Source organism: Gadus morhua, chromosome 15 (genome assembly GCF_902167405.1).
Source record: "Gadus morhua chromosome 15, gadMor3.0, whole genome shotgun sequence".
In the NCBI taxonomy this organism is placed as follows: Eukaryota; Metazoa; Chordata; class Actinopteri; order Gadiformes; family Gadidae; genus Gadus; species Gadus morhua.
In genome coordinates this window covers 4,816,842-4,837,170 of record NC_044062.1, presented here as the reverse complement: position 1 = coordinate 4,837,170, position 20,329 = coordinate 4,816,842, and the positions used below count along the sequence as shown (strand labels likewise).

The 20,329-nt window shown below is 45.5% G+C and overlaps 1 protein-coding gene across 27 annotated transcripts in view; it reads right to left on the bottom strand.

Moving 5' to 3' along the window:
* Positions 1-20,329, bottom strand: part of LOC115559596 (neurexin-1a) — a 225,967-nt gene that overhangs the window by 3,530 nt on the left and 202,108 nt on the right. For 19 of the 27 annotated variants that reach the window (XM_030378515.1, XM_030378533.1, XM_030378520.1 and 16 more), the window contains one exon: positions 12,885-12,972. In XM_030378515.1, the coding sequence (XP_030234375.1) occupies positions 12,885-12,972 (88 nt within the window). The remainder of the gene's footprint in view (positions 1-12,884; positions 12,973-20,329) is intronic. The other 8 variants (XM_030378516.1, XM_030378534.1, XM_030378524.1 and 5 more) reach the window with 1 other exon arrangement.

Here is a 20,329-nt window from a genome sequence, read left to right as displayed (position 1 = left end):
CTCGGCCTCGCAGACAGACATCACATTGGGAGCAGAATGTCTGATCTGACCTTTTGAATATGTCTTTATTTCAAAATAAAAACCATCTTAAAAGGCATAAAGGGGTGCCAGGGGAGGCCACGCAGATCTCTGAGTCTACTTCTGCAGCCCTAGCTTCGGTATAGCTTATTGGCTGCTGATACTGGAGCATACAGTGAATCTCTATCAAAAGATCCTACAAAGATCTGTCCTTTGTGCCATTTCGAAATAATGCCAGTGCACATCTTTCTGAAAGCGACGCACTTAATGGGATTCTATTATTCTACCAAAGGTGCAGTCTGAAAAGTCAGGCTGATGTCGTTCTGCCTTTCTGTCTATAAATTGTTCTGAATTGACACTTGGTCTGTCTTGAGTGCTGCTCCAAAGATTGTGTAGCTTACACACCCACCTCAACCGTTTATCTATACCGCGGGCTGGGTGGTGGTGAACTAAATGTCAAGCCCTCGGAGCTAGGAATTTCAAGATTATCCCACCAAAAAATAAATTAAAACAAATAAATGGTTTGTAAATGTATTGAAGTGAGGTAGGAGTTGTTTTATTTGCAATAGTTGGAAGGCTGGAGAGGTTTAATTTTAATTCTATTTTCTATGACAAAAGTATGCACAATTCCTGCTCGACTTATAAATGTCAATTATTTTTGTGTTATTTTAATGGCTGTGGGAATTATTTGAGAGCTTTTCATTAATAACCAAAAGTTGCTAGTATAATATATAATGTTTGGATTTTAAAGCAACGTCTAAATTCCTACAGGCAGGCTACATTCATTTCTAAGTCTGCCAGAGCAGTTTAATGAATAATAGTTACATAACCTCTGGGTCTTTTCTTTGAGTCATATACAAAACAAACTGCCAACAGAAAAAAACACAAAAAACGAATTAAAAATGCAATAGTTTATCAATTATGTTAACTGTCCTTATCAGGCCCTATCATGCCTAATATGCTAAAAAATATATTAAATTAAGGAATACTATTAAATTGGAATCAAGCCTAATTCAAATTTTGTCTAAATGATTGTGAATAGCTGTGTTCTTTTTTTCAATAAATATATGAGAGGCATTTAGGCGAAGAGATGTAGTGATGAGCTAGCTCACTTTCTAGTATTTGTTCAAATTTCAGTCCAATACTTAGCCCATCAATCCTAATAGCCCTTATTCACTAAAATATATACAATTACTCCCTCCCTACGGAGAGCCTTGCGGGTAAAGAACATCTTTAGAATTTCTCGAACTCCCCTACTGATTGCCTTGTTATGAAAAGGGTAGATCATCCTCCTCAATGTTATCATTATTTTCATACATCCTTTGGCGCTCAATAACAACACCAGGTATCTTCTCCCAATCTACTCCCCACCGTAAAAAAAACAAAGCAGTAACTCTGAAGGGCAACATATTCTCCTCCCCCCAAAAAAGAGGTGGTGATGCCTCTGCCTTCCATTGACCCAAGTCAAATGTTTTCAAAGCCGGTTATACTGATCACCAGCGTGGACAAGCCATCAGCACCAGCACACATTCAAGGACAAGGGGGAAAGCGCCACCGGGGAATCGTGTGTGACTGAGCGTTGCAACAGATTAGCTCTGCCTGTGACAAGCCCACTTATCCTTGCGGACAGGTGTGAAGAAGAAGGCCCCTCTCGTGCCTTGTGGGCATGAAAAAAAAAAAAAGAACACATCGGCGAAACACACCAGCCGGCTGGCTGACACTGCTGCTTCCAGTGTGAGCCATCGCCCGGGCGTTTCAGTGAGTTACCTGTTCTGCTTTCTCACTATCAGCTCTTTGTTCAGGGTCAAAAAGTCAAAAGGGTAGATAACACAAGCAGGGTGATTGGAGGGGAGAAAGAGAGAGAGAGAGAAGGAGAGAGGAAGTATGCATTCTATCCCAGACCTCTACCTTTGTCTCTGGAGAGGAGATGGCAGCAGAGATCAGGGGTTGTGTGTGTAACTCCAGGAGAGAGAGAGAGAGAGAGAGAGAGAGGCCCCGTCCACACAGAGCCGATTTTTTGGTGAAACCGCATAAGTCTTGTGCGTTTCGGGCGACCGTCCAGACGGAGCCGGCAAATCCGGTGCCCGAAACCGCCCAACCTCGGAGGTGGTTTCAAATCTAAAAATCTATCCGGACCTAGTCGGTTTCGTGTTAGGATTCGTGTGAACGCCTGAAACGCAAACCATGACGTCAGAGTTGCGTTGAATTTTTATTTATTATTTTTTTGTATTTTTCGTAACTTCAAACAAAGCCCCTTGATAAATGTAACTACTAACTGTACATTAAAAAGTACTTCTGCTCAATTTAAAAGGTTGAATCTCCTCGTGACTGAATGTTTGTATACAGCGCGCAGGCTGTATGCGCGCGGGCTAGATGCGCTCCACTTTTTTCTTTGGAGAACCAGCGCTTTGAATATTTACTGCAGCGTTTCTACAGCTCGATGCGGTTCTGCAATGACTCTGTCTTTACGGAGATATTCCTGAACCGCATTAAACGAAACCGGAACGTTTTCCCCCGTTTCTGCTCCGTGTGGATGGGGCCAGAGAGTGAGAGAGAGAGAGAGAGAGAGAGAGAGAGAGAGAGAACTGCTGTTCCAACACCTCCTCTGGGCGCTGAGGGGTTTGTCACCCTGGGGGGGGGGGGGGGGGGGGGGTGTAGATTGGCACCCCGTCGACACCCCAACACGTTGTTATTCAATAGCGAAAAACAATCCCAGCCAACAAGTCAGAGCATTTGTTCTGGGTGGGTGTCATTGGCACCACTAATAAGTATTTATATAATTATAACAAGGTGTGCTGTGTTGTGTGACTCCTCTTGTCTAATATAAGTTTATATTATCCTGATACATTAATTATTATTGTTGCAAAACCTCCGTACTCCTCCTTCGTACTTTATCTTAGAACAATAGTTCTAACTTTACTCACTGCCTTACTATCCAAACTTCTTCATAATGATTCACAACTCACTAGCTATACTTAATTCAAGAACACCCTAGCAACCGACTAGAGCACCCCAGCAACCAACTAGAACACCCCGGCAACCAACTACATGTCCCCGGCAACCAACTACATCACCCCGGCAACCACCTAGACACCCAGAGCAAGCACCCAGGTCAGCGTAGCAACCAACTAAAACACCCCGGCAGCCACCTAGGTCACCCCTAGCAACCAAGTAGAGTATCCTAGCAACCAAGAACACCCTAGCAACCGACTAGAGCACCCCAGCAACCAACTAGAACACCCCGGCAACCAACTACATGTCCCCGGCAACCAACTACATCAACCCGGCAACCACCTAGACACCAAGAGCAAGCACCCAGGTCAGCGTAGCAACCAACTAAAACACCTGGTGGAAAGTGAATGGAAGAAGGTTCCTGTCAAAGTTAGCGCGACAATACCTCTGCATCCCCGCAACTTCGGTCCCGTCAGAGCGGGTGTTTTCTGCTGCTGGACTGACAGTTACAAGGCTGCGTTCGCGTCTGACCCGCGAGCATGTTAACATGCTTATATTCCTAAATAAAAATATGCAGGCTGGAGGTATGCTATGGACAGTAGGGACCGTCACCACCGTATGTGAGTCGCTCTTTTTTTTCTTAATGTGTTGTCTCTCGCTCCGCTTTTCTTTCGGCTTGGTGCCTCTTGGAGTCGTTACATTTTGCCAAAACTGTGATATTTTAGCAACAAGTTCAGCCTTATATATGTTCAATAAGGTATTGCTTTTAGATAGACTAGTTCATGCAATTGTTTGTAAATGGGTGGCTCATCTTTTTGTTGCGAGCCTTTTCCGCGCGCCGGCTGCAGCCTATAGGCATTATATGTCGACCTTTTTTCCCCCGTTTTTTCAAAACAGTTATATCGTTTAATGCCCACTTTTAGCCAACTGCCTTTGTTTGATTATTGTTGTCCGATAAGTTGGCTACTTATTGTAATTGGAATAGGCTACAGATTTAGTCTTGTTGAATCGTTTCCAAACCTTTAAGAGCGCCTGTAGGCGCATTGTTCGGACTTTACGAGCGCCGCATAGGCCTATAACCTATAATGCCTGTATTTATTATTTTAAAACTGTTAAACAGTTGTAGGTCTTCAAGTTAACTGTATTGTATTAATGTTGGCCCATACATTATTGTTGGAATAAAGATTTCATTGATAAAAACATGCTGCATTTTCTACCAACGGGAATTTTAATATAGCCTAGAAAAAAGCTAATGATTAATCGATAATTGATCGATAACTCTAGCGATGCTCGATCAAGGAAATTTCTTCAAATGCCCATCCCTACCCCCTAGCCACCCATATTATCCCCTGGCAACCACCTGAAATAACCTAGCAACCAGCTATAAAACCTTAGTAACCATACAGAACACCCCATAAACCACCCGGAACACCTTAGCAACCACCTAGAGGACCGTATTAACCACAGTGGAGCTGTGAAGAACACCATAAAGCTACAGCACTACTTCAAATCCCTCTACTGTACATTTTCCAATATACCAGGTACTAAAACTTTATTTTCAGAAGGCTGCAAACCACATTTACTTCTGAAATTTTACTTTTTACCACTGAGTAGTTTTTTTGCGAAGTGATACCACAGTAAGACGCCCAAGCACGTCTGTGCGCATACATATTCTAAGGAGGACAGAAAATGAAATCTTATTTGAAATGTTGCACGCAATAGATTTCTGATCGCTGAAAAATTTCCTGCTGACGGTTGCACCGGCCATCTTGCCTCTCATTTGCTTAATTTTAGTGCACCTGATTGAAAACCAACAGAGCAAACGACACAAGGCCCATCGACTCCACATCGAGCGCCGTTGGGGCCTCAGTGAATCAAACATCTGTCCCTTCATCACCCCTTCACCACCTCGTAACCGCTGCACATAAACAGCCGGGGACGGACCGAGAGAGAGACAGAGAGAGAAATGGTGCCTGAAACAAGTATTTAAAATGATGCTCGCTCTCTACTCAAGGGTAAAATTAGACATGTAGAAAATGACCTTCAAGTGGCGCCTGGTTTCCGCACAGCATCGCAGGGGTTCAGTTGAGAGGCGGCAGAAGTAAACTCAGGGGGAGGCAGACTTTTGAAGGATTGCAGTGGGGAGAGGCTGCGGAATAACCTTTCGCTCTCAATCGCAACCCAAGCAAGGGACTTGTATTACTGTATTTCATCAAGATTTTCCTCTCGTCCGCAGCAACGGGGGCTTGTATTTCTCTCTTATGCCGCTCGTATCGTTTTCACGCACTTGGGGCCGGGGCGTGGAGGAGAGAAGCTGGAGGGACGTGAGAAAACAAAAAAGGTAAACGGCTGTAAAAGGACAGGTCAGTCGGGTCGGCTGTTGTGCAGCAGCTCTCCGGAACACAATGGGTTCCGGGGGGGCCCTTAAGAGTAACGGCGGTAAGGCCTGGGACGACGTCACCGAGAGATTAACCCGAAAAACCTGAAATAGGGCGTTTTTTTCCTACGGACAATCGAAGTCGGAGGTTTGTTCCTGTAAACGAAAAAGACCAGAAATCTCCACCAGCAAATGGGATATATTTCAATAAACATTCAGATATGAATAAAGATGAGGAAAAGTGCTATTTATTATGTCGACCCTCTAAACAGATTTGGTAAGCACACTGCCTCAGGCTCTATTTATATCTATGCATTTGTGTGTGTGAATCTTGCTTTCCTCATAATTATAATTATTCATTGCATAGACGAGTGGAAGTGCAGTCGGTGGATCTGAATGAGGCTCAAGCCTTTATGGCGTTCAACCACCCCTGCAAGTATAGGTTGGGTGGAGGACCTGTTTCAGATCCATGCACCTTGGAGTCTCGGCTCCACCGTGGAGATACATCTCTTGTTTTTATGACTCAGAAAGAGAAAGCAATGGGCAGGGATTATCATAGCATACAAATATCAAGTCCCTACCATATCAATATCATTCCATCGCCTGAAATAGAGTCGCAATGACCCCGTCCCTCTGCTTTTCAGTATCTCTGTGGACGTTTCTGGGAAGTGTGTGAGTCTGTCGCTCCCTTTATGTCTACCTGGTTACACAAGCTCTTAACAGATATTAGCATTCGGCGCAGTGAGACTATATCCTTAATGGAGTTTGTAATGCCTGAAGTGATTCTGTAGTTCATTTAGGGCCTTCATTCAGAGGCCCCCGCCCTACTCCCCGACCGGGATTTGAATAAATGATCCTCTTGCAAACTACTTTCCCCTCATTTGTCTCCAGTGAAAAGGTTCATTTGTTTGTTAATTTACAGTTGGGGGCGAGCAGGTCGGTGACACAGAGAGAAAGGGTAAGGTATGGAGACGGAAGCCTTGTTTAAGGTATGCGTGAGCATCCGTCTGAGGTAATGAAGCAGCTGAAGCTGCCCGGGATGTAATGCCTTCTGTGACCTTCAGCTCAGCGCTCGACGGTGGCTAATAGATAGGGAGCAGGAATTTGACGGTACACATAAAAAAATATAAAGTCATAATTCATTTTTGCAGTGAAGGTTGAGTGTCCTGGTGGATCATAAACATTATTCAAATATATGTATATATTAAATATATATCAGAGTAAAAAAAGTATATAGATTCATATATAGGCTATTTTGGGCATTTTTTTTTTTCATTATCATTTTTTATTACATTTACTTACGCTACATTCTTCGCTTCCACCCTACAGCCGTGAATAGGAGTATCGGCTCTTTGGACAACAGTGTGGTGGTCCTACATGACTTGAGCGTTGTCCTTTATGGCCAGATAAGGCCCACGGCAGCATGTTTCTCAACATGTCCCAGCCATCCTTTGGCGAGCTAGCAGGCAGCAGCCACAGCCGCGATGCTAATGATGCTAATAGCGGCCAGAACACGTATTGTACTTGTGAGGCACTGGTGTGTGGGCGGCCTTGGTGACGGCGTCAAGTCGCTCCACTGTCACACTCATAGGTTAGAAGAGGAACACTGACATGAGTAAGTCGCAAGCAGGCTCTCAGTGGAAGTGGTTGAGTTTGCATAGCAAGTGTTTTTGTACTATTTTTATTTCGAAATGTTTGAATTTGTTCTCTCTTTTAGCTTGCAGCCATTCAATTTATTCATTGATTATTTTATTTTTCACCGAAGGATTATTCGGTAAATAACTATTTGGTTCAAAATTAAATTATGCCCACATGCTACTGCTGGCACACGTTCTGTGGCTATGGACAGCCTCCAACATCCTGTTGTGCAAGATGCTAGGTATCAACAAACAATTCCCACGTACGGGCTAATTTTGTCCACTCTAATTAGCTTGAACTGCATGTCTTCCTCACAGTTAAACCAGCATGAACATGGGGAGAACATGCTAACGTCACACCGAAAGGCAAATTAAATTGTAATGGCGTTTGAATTGGTTTCTGAATGGGTGATATATCTAATAATTAGAAATTCCATTTTCCTTTCATTCAATTAGAAATGAATTTGTTTTAAGGGATGGCGGTCTACTTTCATAGCGATTGTTACATTTGTGGCATAAATGTAATCGTCTGTATCATTTTCGCTGTATGGTCACCAGCATTTAGTAGTCTGAGTTCTTTGTCTATTCTTTCAGAAGCATAACCGGTCATGGTTCACTTCAAGTGCTAAACGGACACACTATGCTATTATCAACCTCAGCATAACATTTGCAATAGCATAAAAATAAATATTGAAAATATGAATATTTTTGGGATCAGTAAACTAAATTGCTGATATGAAGACCCTCAGTGAGAAATCCCTTTTTCTCTCTCTTGGCACTCAATTTTATCTGTGATTATTATTTTAAAAGACAGCTTCAGTCATATATTTCTTGCTGAATTTGGAAAAAAAACAACCCTACAATTATAAGATTATCGCATCGACAATTTGGACAAAAGAGCATTTGCAGGTCATCACTCCCCGACACTTTGTGATTAATGGACCTCCAATGGGAATCCGGAGAGAGATTATTATTATTATATATATTGATTTATTTCTTTATATATCTATATATATATAATCTTTTCTGAGGATGACAGCCCCACTGAGCCGGGTGTTTCGTCATGCAGTGAATACTGTATGCACCGAGTGAAAGCACCGAAGAGAGAGGGCTGCAGTTTGGGTCCTATGATTTAATAAGCCATTAGATGTGGTCAGTGACCTGCTAAAACAGCTCCAGTGCTGTTGTCTTTCATCAATCTCGCCGGCCCGCTTTTTAAAGCAATCATTTTAACACTATTACTTTCCTCTGCTTTTTGAGTACCATTTCTTACATTGCCATTTTATTTCCTTTGTTCTATTATTTCCTCATCATTTGATGTATTTATTATATTTTAGTTGGTGAGGGGGGGAATGTCAAACACAAACATTTCTAATGTCAGTGGGCAGAACATTAGAGATGATTAACCCAGACCTACCCCTGGGCAGTTGAAACGGCTTCCTGGGCCGGCTAATGTCAAAGGTGGAGAGATTATTTTGGAATTGTAACATTACATTTCAGCGGTTATTTACCTTTCTGATACGGGCCTGTCTTTGCGATGCAATGTTAGGATTAACTCTGCTGAATAAAAAATAACCAAGAAAGTACACCCAACATTTTGTCTTTGTATTTATATTTGCGTTATTTTATTATTCATTTATTCTTTTTTAATTTGTGTCCATAATTCATTATGCCGTTTAATTCTGTGCATTTCTAATATCATTACTACTTCTACATTTTTTACATTTGAAAAAACTCCAGAAGGTTCCATGAAGTCTGGTATTATAAATGGAAAAGGAGAAACATATAATTTTCTTGAACGTCAGGCAAGATTGAAGGGAATATTTTAAAAAGCGGTTTGAAACATTTTGAAATGAAAATTCCTTTTCAAATTGTTCTTGACAGCCTTAAAAATGAAAATCAATGCATTGTAGTCAGCCTGAGGGATTGCCTTTCAATACAGTTGCTTTTCCCCAGAGAATGCTTTCAGTATAAGGGGTGGCCATGCAATAAAACATGGCTTATGATGCTTAACGTGAAACGCCAGTCACACAGTAAGGGGCTTAAGAAGAGACAAAGACAAAAGTGAATTAGGAATATTACCTAGCTCCCTTCGGTCAAATCCGTGAACAAAGACCCAAATCCCAATGAAAAATTGAATGGACAAGCATGTTCGGGGAGTTAAGACATGCAATGCAATGCTAAGTTGTATAGCGGGCAATATAAAGGGCTTTCAGAAGCCACATGTACTCTATTTTAATAAATAATGTCCCTTTGTCTTACAGCAAGACTGTGGACACTCAATGAACTACGGTACACGTTTTAAATAGATAGTACTGTACATGATTGATTGGTCCTTGGTAAGGATTGGGTTCAACGCCTCTCTGTCTCTCTACACTACCGTTTCTTTCCTTCCATGTTCGGTTTTGGCAGCTTGAGAATCATCAGCACCATCATCTCTATTTTAATTATTCCTATTTTCTGGTGAACATTAGCACTACACGCGTTATGTCCTGCGTGCACACAGTGGCGTCCCTGTAGTGAAGTGACGGCTGGCTACTGATCGTACATCGGCCTCACGGGCTGGTGTGTACCAGCGACGGTTCCTGTTCACCACGGAGGCTGAGGCGGGGGCGGTAGGGGGGTGGGGGGGGGATTGAATTTGCTGCAGCCTGATCTAATCTAAAGCCATGCTGGAAGATTAGCCCCACTGGTGTGGCTCCCCCTTGTTGACAGAGGCTTCGCGGGGGTCGGAGAAACGAGGCGACGCGATAAGCAAGTTGCTCTGATCAATGTCACCTGGGGTGGACTGGGGTCGGGCCGAGAATACCGCCAAAAAATATATATTGGCAATTCACAGTGTGATCGACGACTGGGCCCCGGGGCCCTCCTGGGAGTTCATTCTATTCACGGGGCCCCTGTTGGATCCAGTGGTTATTTTTCTCTATTTGTACATATATTAAAACCTCCCTGTCCCCCACTGCCGGATTACCTCTCTACAGTTGGGAGAGAACGTGGGGCTTGGTTTTCCACATGCGAGTGAGAGAGAGGGAGTAAGAAAGAGAGAAAGAGAGTGAGAGAGAGGGAGTAAGAAAGAGAGAAAGAGAGAGAGAGGGAGTAAGAAAGAGAGAAAGAGAGAGAGAGAGAGAGGGAGTAAGAAAGAGAGAACGAGAGAGAGAGTGAGAAAGAGAGAGAGAGTGAGAAAGAGAGAGAGAGGGAGTGAGAAAGAGAGAGAGGGAGAAAGAGAGGGAGAGAGAGGGAGTGCGAAAGAGAGAGAGAGTGAGAAAGAGAGAGAGAGAGAGGGGGTGAGAAAGAGAGAGAGAGTGAGAAAGAGAGAGAGAGAGAGGGGGTGAGAAAGAGGGAGTAAGAGACAGAGAGGGGGATTGAGTGAGAGAGAGAGAAAGAAAGAGGGAGAGTGAGGGAGAGAGGGAGAGGGGGAGCAAGAGAGCTTCTGGAGTCGTTTATTTCAAATGATGTATTATCCGTAGCACGGAAAGCGATGACCCGACCGTAATGTGAGAAAGTAGTCCCTTTATCAGTGGGATCGCATGCCGAGTGGATCGGGTTCCCCGTGTTCAGCCCTGCCGTCGGGGGGTGGGGGAGGGGGGGGTGGGGAGGGGATGGGGGGGGTTCTGAGCCAGAGCGCGCGAGTGACCCTGACTGTAGATATTAATCAGGGTACGGTGTTAGACAGCTGCCACCCTGGGAGCCTTACAGCTCCATGGTGTCAAATCCCTTCAAATGAGCACAGAAGGAGGGAGATAGCGTCTCCTAGCATCACAGTCCACCGCCGCCGCCGCCGCCGCTGCCGTGTACAGCGTGACGCTCGCTTGATGGCAGGTGACCTTGACGGGCGATATGTAAATCGGCACTACTTTATACGTGCTGCTCTGCGACAAAGAGGCGGCTCTGATGCCTGCGGCCCCGCGACAGGACTCTAGCCGACTCGCGTCAGACGGCAACAACAGCAGCAACACAAATCCCAGCGCTAGCTGACAACGTTGTGAGGGATGCCACTGGGAGAGCCAGCGTGTTGGGGTAGTGTTCAGGGCCGGTGTTGTGAATGAATAAAGTCCTCCACCACACTGCCACACACAGTCGAACAGGAAAAGTTGGATGCTGCTGCCATGGGCCAGACAATTAAAGTTGAGCTTTTATCACTAAGTATTGATCAATAGCAGATACGGATGGATAGAGTCTGGACTTAATTGCGTTCTCTTTTTTTTCCAGTCCCTTCAGAATGCATCTTATTTTATTCATCTCAGGTAGACCACGGGTTTTATAATTGCCTCATCTATTCTTTACGGTTAGTAATATCATGGATAAGGCGGGGCAGGTCATTTTTTTTCCGGGCAGGGATTGTTCACGCTACGATTGTTCGTACACCGCAAAAACTTTAAAACCAACAAATACATTTCCCCGGAAGAGGGGCTGCTCCTCTCGGTTTGCATAAAGTGCAAAGAGATATGATCCATCCCACTGGGTTTGTGAAGCCCCGCAGACAGCACGAAAATAATAAGCTCATTAAATATGAGAAGAACTCCGACTGCTTGTTGTACAAATGCAATCACCAGCAGGGGACCCTCCATGCAGGTGCTGCGCAACAACACACCCGATACGGGACAGGAGATGAGGGAGAATAAGCCTGCCCACACCCTCTCTGGGCGCACAATATACTTATCGACGGAGTTAATTGGACTGATGTGTGGAACCTGATAATTAAAGCCTGTACGTTGCCGTGACAACCGCTACCGTTGGCGTTAAACGAGGGTCGCCCGCGACGCGCGCGCGGGGGTTTTGGTAGTCGACTAGTCGGCGATCAAAACCGGCTCGCCGACAGCGTGCGTCATCGTTGACTCATGGATCATCCGCGGTTTTAGCACGGCGGTGATAAGTAGGTGATGGGTTTAAAGGTGACATATCATACCACCAGGTGTGAGTGTGACTAGCCGTTAAGAGCCGTTGTGAAAATCTGCCACTTCTGACATCACAAGTGGGCGTGTCCACCTAGATGTGTGCTGGATATGTATATGTAATGTCAGAAGAGGCAGACCTTTCACAGCTTCTTTTTTTTACGGCTTGCAATGGCCCACCTTTAAAGACCACCTTCTAACGAACGAAGGAGAACGTAACTTTGGTGGTTGTTGAACATAGATCGTTCGTGTTATGCCTTGTGAAATTAACCTAATTTAAGGTGTTCGGAAAACGCTCCCGCTGTCCCTTCAAGAAAGCCAACAAGTCATGTTGTTGAGTAGTCAAACAGTGTCTCCTTCTCAGACAACCATGCTTGGGGTTTAGTCCAATCAGATTGCAGCTCATTTGTGAAGAGCCTCACAGAGCCAATCGAGGACTCTGCTAACCTAACATTGTTATTGCATATTGCATGTTTTCCTCATATCGTGCAGCCCTTGCATGAAACAACTTTGTGAAGGCCTTATTTGGCCTCGTCCAGAGAGAAATAAATTCACTTATTTTGAAGTTTGCGGACCACTTTAGTTTGGAAAATAACTATCACGGATGGCTCAGACAACCGCCGCCATAAACAAGCACCTATAAACATCAAGCACCGATTGAAAATGAATCTGAGGTCATGGTTTGTGATGTGTCCATCTACGTGAGGACAGCAGGGAGAGGTAGGGGGTGGACAGACAGACAGACAGACACACACACGCACAGACAGACAGACAGACAGACAGACACCAACATGCACATGTGCACGGATAGTATACACACACACCAACATGCACATGTGCACGGATAGTATACACACACACCAACATGCATATGTGCACGGACACACACACACACACGCACCCACACACACACACACACACACACACACACACACACACACACACACACACACACACACACCCAGGGGGAGGTGGAGGCGTAGAATAATAAAAAAAGAGATGACTAACCTAACCCACCTGAGCTCGGCTCACAGGGATCAATGTCCTCGTCGTCGCTCGGACACTCGGCCGACGCCACCAGCAGGTCGTCCGTGGTCTAGAGGGGGAGAGAGGGGGAGAGAGGGGGAGAGTCAGGTGAGGAGGGGAGCTGATGGAGGAGGCGAGGCGACAGCCGCGGAGCATTTGTTTAATTTATTTAATTTTCTTTCTCTCAATCTGTCAATTCAGTTTCGGTCAAAATATCCTCTTTTCCGAGAATACAAAATAAGAGCGTAAGATGGGGTTGGTGTTTGAATCAAAACCTGGAGACAAAAAAACCAAACCGGGTGGGATTGAATCAGTGAGTCATGGTGGTGGTGAGGGCCAGAGGACGCCTCCGTCAACACCATCGCACCCCCACAGCACCGCGTGAGGAGGGGTGGCGGAAATGGGGGGGGTCAGCTGGCCCCACGTTGCACTCTGGGTAATATGAGCGTTTGTGGAAAAAAAAGCGTTTTGATTTGATTACCGAGGCACAGGTCGGCCGGCCCAGGGTTCACTGTGCCACCGTCGTCCCGGGCGCGTCGGAGAGACGAGGGCGTGCTGCCGACGACGCCGGCTCTTCGCGTTGCTCTTTAAACGCGATTGTTAAAAGTCATCGCAAAAAACTCCTCTGACATTTACCAAAGTGTTAAAGCTTTAAAGCTTTAAAACGGACATAAAAAGAAATACAGCCACACCGACGCAGAGATCAGACAGCGTTTCAATGCTCATGGCTCTGATCCTACTCCCAGACCAACGCACGTCCTCCACCTGCCAAAACACGATTCCCCGACCGTCCCTCCAAACGAATTAGGGTGATCAAAAACACATCAGCAGCTAAGAACAATATATGAAACATTAGAATGCGATGCTCGCTAATGGTCTCACTGCAGGCTATTTGATCGAGTTCACATGATGAAGGGTCATTTAATTTGAGCCTGGTAGAACGGCCCTTAAGGGCTTGGGTTTGTGTCCCCCTGTATTGTGCATGCTTTGCAGAACAGCCGCTTGCAACTTTTGTCTTTCGCATCTGCTCCAAGAGCCAGTTTTTTTTTTTTTTACGGCGTTGAATAACGATCACTCTTTTCCCGTCTCACTCTTGAGTAATCAAATCATTTCGAGGGGGGAGGTCGCATAGATCTCATCGTTAAAGAAGGACAAACGAGATGTGAACACAATCTGCAAAGTTAGATAACCATCGATTCGCAAAAATAAAACGGCTATGTCATTTCACTTAACATCCATTTGCCGGCACATAATGCGATTCCGCTGCCGCTGTAACGTCGTTTCCAAATCCTGAACATGGACCCGTATCATCTTTACATAATAGACCTGGAGATAATAGATCAACCTCATTACACTTCGTCGTGGCAGGCGGAGGGGAAGGGTCCTCTCTCGCCAAATCTGTTGAGTTGGGTGAGGCCCGGGGAAGCCGTCCAAATGTAAATCTAATTTGCTGTGCATGAAGCTGATATACAGTGTCGGCCGTCCAGATGGCAGGAGAGCCAGAACCGGGACTGCCACATCCATCACTTCGGCCCTGTGATTTGTTTTTGCTGGCGGGAGATCCGAGCGTTGTGCACCGCCCGGCAGAGGTGAATCAATGGCTCTCACTCTCTCTCTCTACCCACACCCCTTTCGCTAGTGTCTTTATCTGTCCCTCCTCTTCTTTCTCCGTTTCACTCCCTCTTCGTCGTCCATCCCCGCTATCTTCATCTCACACACAGCCCCCCCCCCCCCCCCCCCCCAACCCCCCAGCCAGCGAGGCTTTTAGATTTATGCCTGATGTGGGCACGGATGTGGGCTACATGTAGGCTAACTCCCCAAAGAATAGTCGCTGCTGTGTGTGGGTGTATTTGTGTGTGTGTGTGTGTGTGTGGGTGTGGGTGTGGGTGTGTGAGTGTGTGTGTGCATTTATTGAGTCCTTCCCCGAGCTGGATTCAGGCCAAACTAAAGCTCAGAGACAAAGCTATTAGGAATGCACGTTGAAAAGGTGAGATACAATAGGAGAGTTACCAACCCTAAAGATGCATTAACTATAAATAGACCTGCAGTGCTTGCACTCAAGAGGAATGGCATTCTTAACTGTAGATACAAAACACTTTGGCAATAGCTTGGTATCATTTCAGTGTTAGCAAAAAGGCCGGCATCAATCCAAGTTATTCTTAGGGCCATAGCCATTCAAATTATCGCAGACATCGGAGACAATTATTTTCCCTGTGCACGCAAGCACCGCCTGCTTTACGGTCAGCAGGCGTTCAGGTAGCTTTGTTGGAGCAGACATCCAACTACCTTCCAACAAGCAGACAGGGCTGTGTGCTGAACAAAGATGTGTTTAGGAATCAATACGCCGCCTCTCTTCGTTAGCCCTTTCATTGTGCTTTTGAGGATACACTGGATCACACACCGCCACATGTTTACCCACTGCAAGACGGGGGTGGCTTGTGTACAGTTGAAACGCATTATTCCTTTTGTTAGAAATGAGGAAAGCGTGGATGTATGGTAGCCTTGTCCTTTAAGTTAAATTTGCTTTGTGGTTATAGTCATCCCCCCCAGAACGGCTTTCTTCATTGTTGTTGTTGAGGCTTCACGGTTTAAAATATAATACCATTTGAACTGGCGGTGACATCGCGAAGAAGGGGAGATTTTTTTTTCCCCTCAAGGACAAAGTACTTCCCAACAACTAGAGCTATGTGCAATAACAATTTTGCTTGTAAACTATATGGCCGTTGTAATCATTCTTTGATTTATTTTCACAAAAGATGAACCCAAGGCCGCACCTGTGGGTTTAGGTGGGAGTAAATCTCCTATAGTGTTGAATGAACGCACGTGTTTTGGTGGGCAGAAGTCTGCCTGCATAGATTAGGGTGTAGGTCAACACTTTGATGTGGTCATGACCTGGTTGGAATCCAATACCATTACCGATTCATGGTGTCCTCCAACGCCTGGCTCGGTCTTTGGCTGTGACAACTCCATGTGTTCACATTCGAGGGGGGCTTAAGAGGCAATATAACCGCTGTGATGAAAACTCTGACAGGTTGCATCAATTGGATGGCAAAATAGGCATTGAAATGCCATCAGCTGTTCTATATGGATCCAAGGTAACAGTAAGCTTGTCATGATTTTCACCTCAATGTCACCTGAACCATCCCCCCGCCTAATACTTGGTTTTCATTGAAAGACGGTCGATGGCGGGTTTACCAAACCCTCCCAGGTTAATTGACTGATGCAATAAGTACTAAATGTACTGCAAGGCCAGTAATCCATGGTAGAGCCTGGGCTGGCTAGCATGAGAGAGAGAGAGAGAGAGAGAGAGAGAGAGAGAGAGAGAGAGAGAGAGAGAGAGAGAGAGAGAGAGAGACCACACAGACCCGATTTTTTGTAAAACCGCATAAGTCTTGTGCGTTTCGGCCGACCGTCCAGACGAAGCCGGCGAATCCGGTGCCCGAAAGGGAGCGAGACTGACTCTAATCTGTGGTCAGAATGTGTTGCCAAAAGGCCTATGTTTAATATCGTGCCAAAACGTCAGACGAGTTCTGAGCAAACCTTCTTCCACGTACAAAAGACAATAAAGACCAAGTGTCCATAAATTGCTGCTCTCGTTTTATGCTCCCACTGAAAGGGGGTGCAGAGCAACAGCTCCGATCCTATTATATGTTTTCTACGTGACATGGGAGAATACAGCTGCCTGCACCGAAGACGCACTGGATGCTGACCTTGCTTCAGGAACAAATTGAACCCTCAAGGGTTTGAACTCAAGACATTTTCAACCTGACTCAGCCAATCGAGGCCTGGGAACTTCCTTAAGCACTGTCATACCGGTTTTCAATCTCCACCATTGATTTCTTTTTCGGCGCCTTAATTAGACTTCCGAGCAAAAGCCATGGTGTGTGCATGTGTTCGTTACAGACCAACTCGGTCAGCAGTCCCGGGCAGCCGTACATCACGTTATTTACAGCCCCGCACGCCGCCACCTCCCTTCCACCACGGCCCTTCCACTGAGAATCCACCATTTGGTGGACAGAGAAGTGCTTGTGTACTTACCACTGTCGTCTAGTACACTTGCAAACTTATTTCTTATTTCGTAATCCGGTCGTCCCCCCCCCCCTCCCCATGACACAAGGAAGAAGGCGTAGAGGAGAGCCGTTCTCTGGGGGGGAAAAGGCAGAGTTCTACGTTCTTTGATGTTGAAGACAAATAGACACCTTCCCTGATAACCTGTCTCCCCCCGGTCTCAGAGGAGAGCCGTGAGCTTTTGTGTTCTGTTTATTTCCTCTACACTGTTTTCTCCCCCCGTCTAATTTGATGAATGCTTCCTGGCAACACAACATGTCTCTTTGGAGACAAACTGAAAGTCAGGAGGACACTGAAGGCATCTGAAGGTTCTTATCTAAAACATGCCCCTGACGTCCTTGTAATGTATTCCACCGAGACTTCGCCTTTCTGCTGTTTGCTCAATTCTCAGGTGTGTTTTTTGTCTTTTTTCTTTTTTTGCCTTCTCTCCCAAAAAGCATTTTTTTCCTTCTGGCACTTTCCTTCTGTGTTTTGCAAAAACTGTGCTGCTTCGGTATGTCATTTGCTGTGAAATAGATACAATAACCTAAAAAATACCAATGTTTCTGCTCTGCATCTGGGACAGAGACGTCGGTTGCAGCGGAAACACTGGTATTGTGACATTGTGCAAACAACCCAGCGTGAGTGGGTGCCCTCCTACATGTCCTCCAGTTTGGAACCATGCCAGGGCCTTGCCCTTGGTGTACTTTAGTTGTGGTAAACACTGTTACGTTTCTTTTCCATTTGTTATTTATCAGTCGTCCATTAAATATATATATTTATATGTAAAAAAAAAACATAACAAAGAACGGCTTCAAAGAAATACCTGAATGAGGTGGTATTTTCTTTATGTCTGACTATACAAATAATTACAACTATACATACAAAACAAATACAAAAGTCCCATATACGCTTGTAGGATTAATTATTCCTTTAACAAAAAATAATATACTGGTAAATGCATAATTGTACATAACTGATCATTACGAATAAAATGCATACTGCATGCTGCATAAAACTAACATGCAGACCTCACTACTCCCTTATCAAGCAACTCAAATATCTCCCACAGTCTCCCCTGAACTCATAAAAACGGGTACATTTTATTCCTGCAGCTATTTCAGGATCGACAACACATAACTTATTATAACACTTAAACCCTACACCGCTAAGCTACCGAAAATCCCCGGCTGAGGTATTTATACCTGCCTTACACATCTTTATTCGTCCGCGGCGCTATGTGCCATCATTTCACACAGTGCCATCGATTTTTTGGGTGCTTAATGCCATGCTGGCGTCCGGTCCTGGACGAAAGCTGCACTCTAATTAGGCAGGGCTGGTTGACCGAGGCTTTAGCGCTGCAGCAACAACACCTCATTAAGGTTGCAGTGAGCCGCGGGTTGACAGTGGGGTAGCAGAATAGATGGCTAGACCACAACAACAACCTACAGAGAGAGATATTTATATATATATAAATATACTCGTCTTGATCCTAGTCTGTACTGAGTCTGTTAATGATCTGAACACACCTGTTAGAGAGGTGTTTAAAACTCAAATTCAATTCCAGGTCAGTTTGTTTTTTCGGGGGCCTCGTTTTAAACGCAATAATTAAAAGGCTATATAGAAATAGCAACGGCCTCCCTAATCCATTCTCTCCCATCTCATGTATCCATTTTCTCGGGGGCGGACTCTCTCGGGCGCCCGCCGATGCTAGCATCTCCTAGCGCGCGGCTGTGATGACATCCAAGTGTCTAACTTAGCGCCACGCAAGTAGGTCGATGTTGATGAATAATTTAGCCCCAGATGCTCAACAGATTCCATCTGAATAATGAAGGCGCGCGGGCCTAAAAGACAGGGAGACTAGCTTAGCGTAATACCTCGGTCCTCGCCCACACACTCTTCCCATTACTGCTCCGTGTAGCTGTCAGAACCGGGCACTCACAAACCTTGGGACTCCGGTGCTGAGCGGAGGGAGGGAGCAGCGAGGAAAAGGGAAGGGAGGGGAGGGGAAAACAGTATTATCACCAGCATCGCCTGGAGATGGAACAAAAGGTGATATATTTCTATAATGGGCATCATGTTCAAAGACTCCAAGACGCTCCCAGGGACTTCGAGGATTAGGGGAAAACAACCGCCGCAGTCGCGCTGTCACCCCGAGAGGACAATTTGCTCGAGGTCCTCAGAGGGAGTAGAACAGTCTGACAGTAGGGGCCCAGTCTGAGCCCGGCGGAGACAAAGGCCCCATGGCGGCCCGGTGGCCCCTGGCTGCTGGGGGGCACTGCCTCAAATATTACTCATAATAGCAGGGGCTTTCATTACACCACACGGTGGTCGTGGTGTAAACCACAGACGAGGATGCGTGGGCGGCAGGGCGGCCCGTGTGTAAAGTAGTTTGGGAAATATTGCACTAACCCCTGCGCTAATATTGCACTGTGCGACAATGGGGCGCTGTCATTCCCATTAGGGGACTTATCTGTGGGGGCGCCTCCCCAGTTTAATTTGTCACACTACAATTCACGCTCACAATACAACACATAAAAGCGGGCGATTTGTCTGTTTATAAAAGCACAAAATTATTCATGGCTCTAGTGCGGCTGATGCGGTAAACTATTTAAATGCGATAATTTATTTTCTTTTTCACTCAGGTCCACCCAGCCAACCGGTTGTATGTACACCCCACCCCATCCCCACCCTCTCTCCCTCCTATCCACCAGAAATTCCCAATATCGCGTGAGCAGAATGCATTGCATTGCGACAAATAGAATTAGCTCCCTTGTGGAAATATATTAACTTTTAATATCAGGGGATAGTGCAGGGGTTCCCCAGTGCTGTACTGCCACCCCCCCGTGTCCCCAACTGCCTATCTAATGTCATGAATAATAATCTGATCATGATGAAAGGAATAAAGATATATGTTCCTGTCCTTTTTGAGAACCCTAGAACATTCTTTTCTGAAAAATAGAATGGCTGACATTCCTTCTCAAGGGACAGAGGACTCGTATTTGGAAATAATGCCAGCTATATATTTTGCGGTTTCGTCGCGCTGTGCGCAGCTGGTTAACTTGAGATGAACACACAGCAACGGCTACAGCGGCCTTATGGCGGGTTGTTTAGTTTGTCAACCAGTAGAAGAGGGAGTGGGAGAAAGAGACGACAAGAGAGGGAAACAGGAGAGAGAAAGAGTGCGAGAGAGAAAGAGAACAGGAGGGAGAGGGAGTTGGAGAGAGAGACAACAAGAGAGAGAGGGTAAGAGCGAAAGAGAGCGAGAAAGAGTGCGACAGAGACTTATTTAAAATGGAGCAGCTGTTGCTGTTCGCACTAAACCGCAGGGCTGTGCGGCATCACAGCTTAATTAAAAAAAGAATGGTCTCAGGCACTCA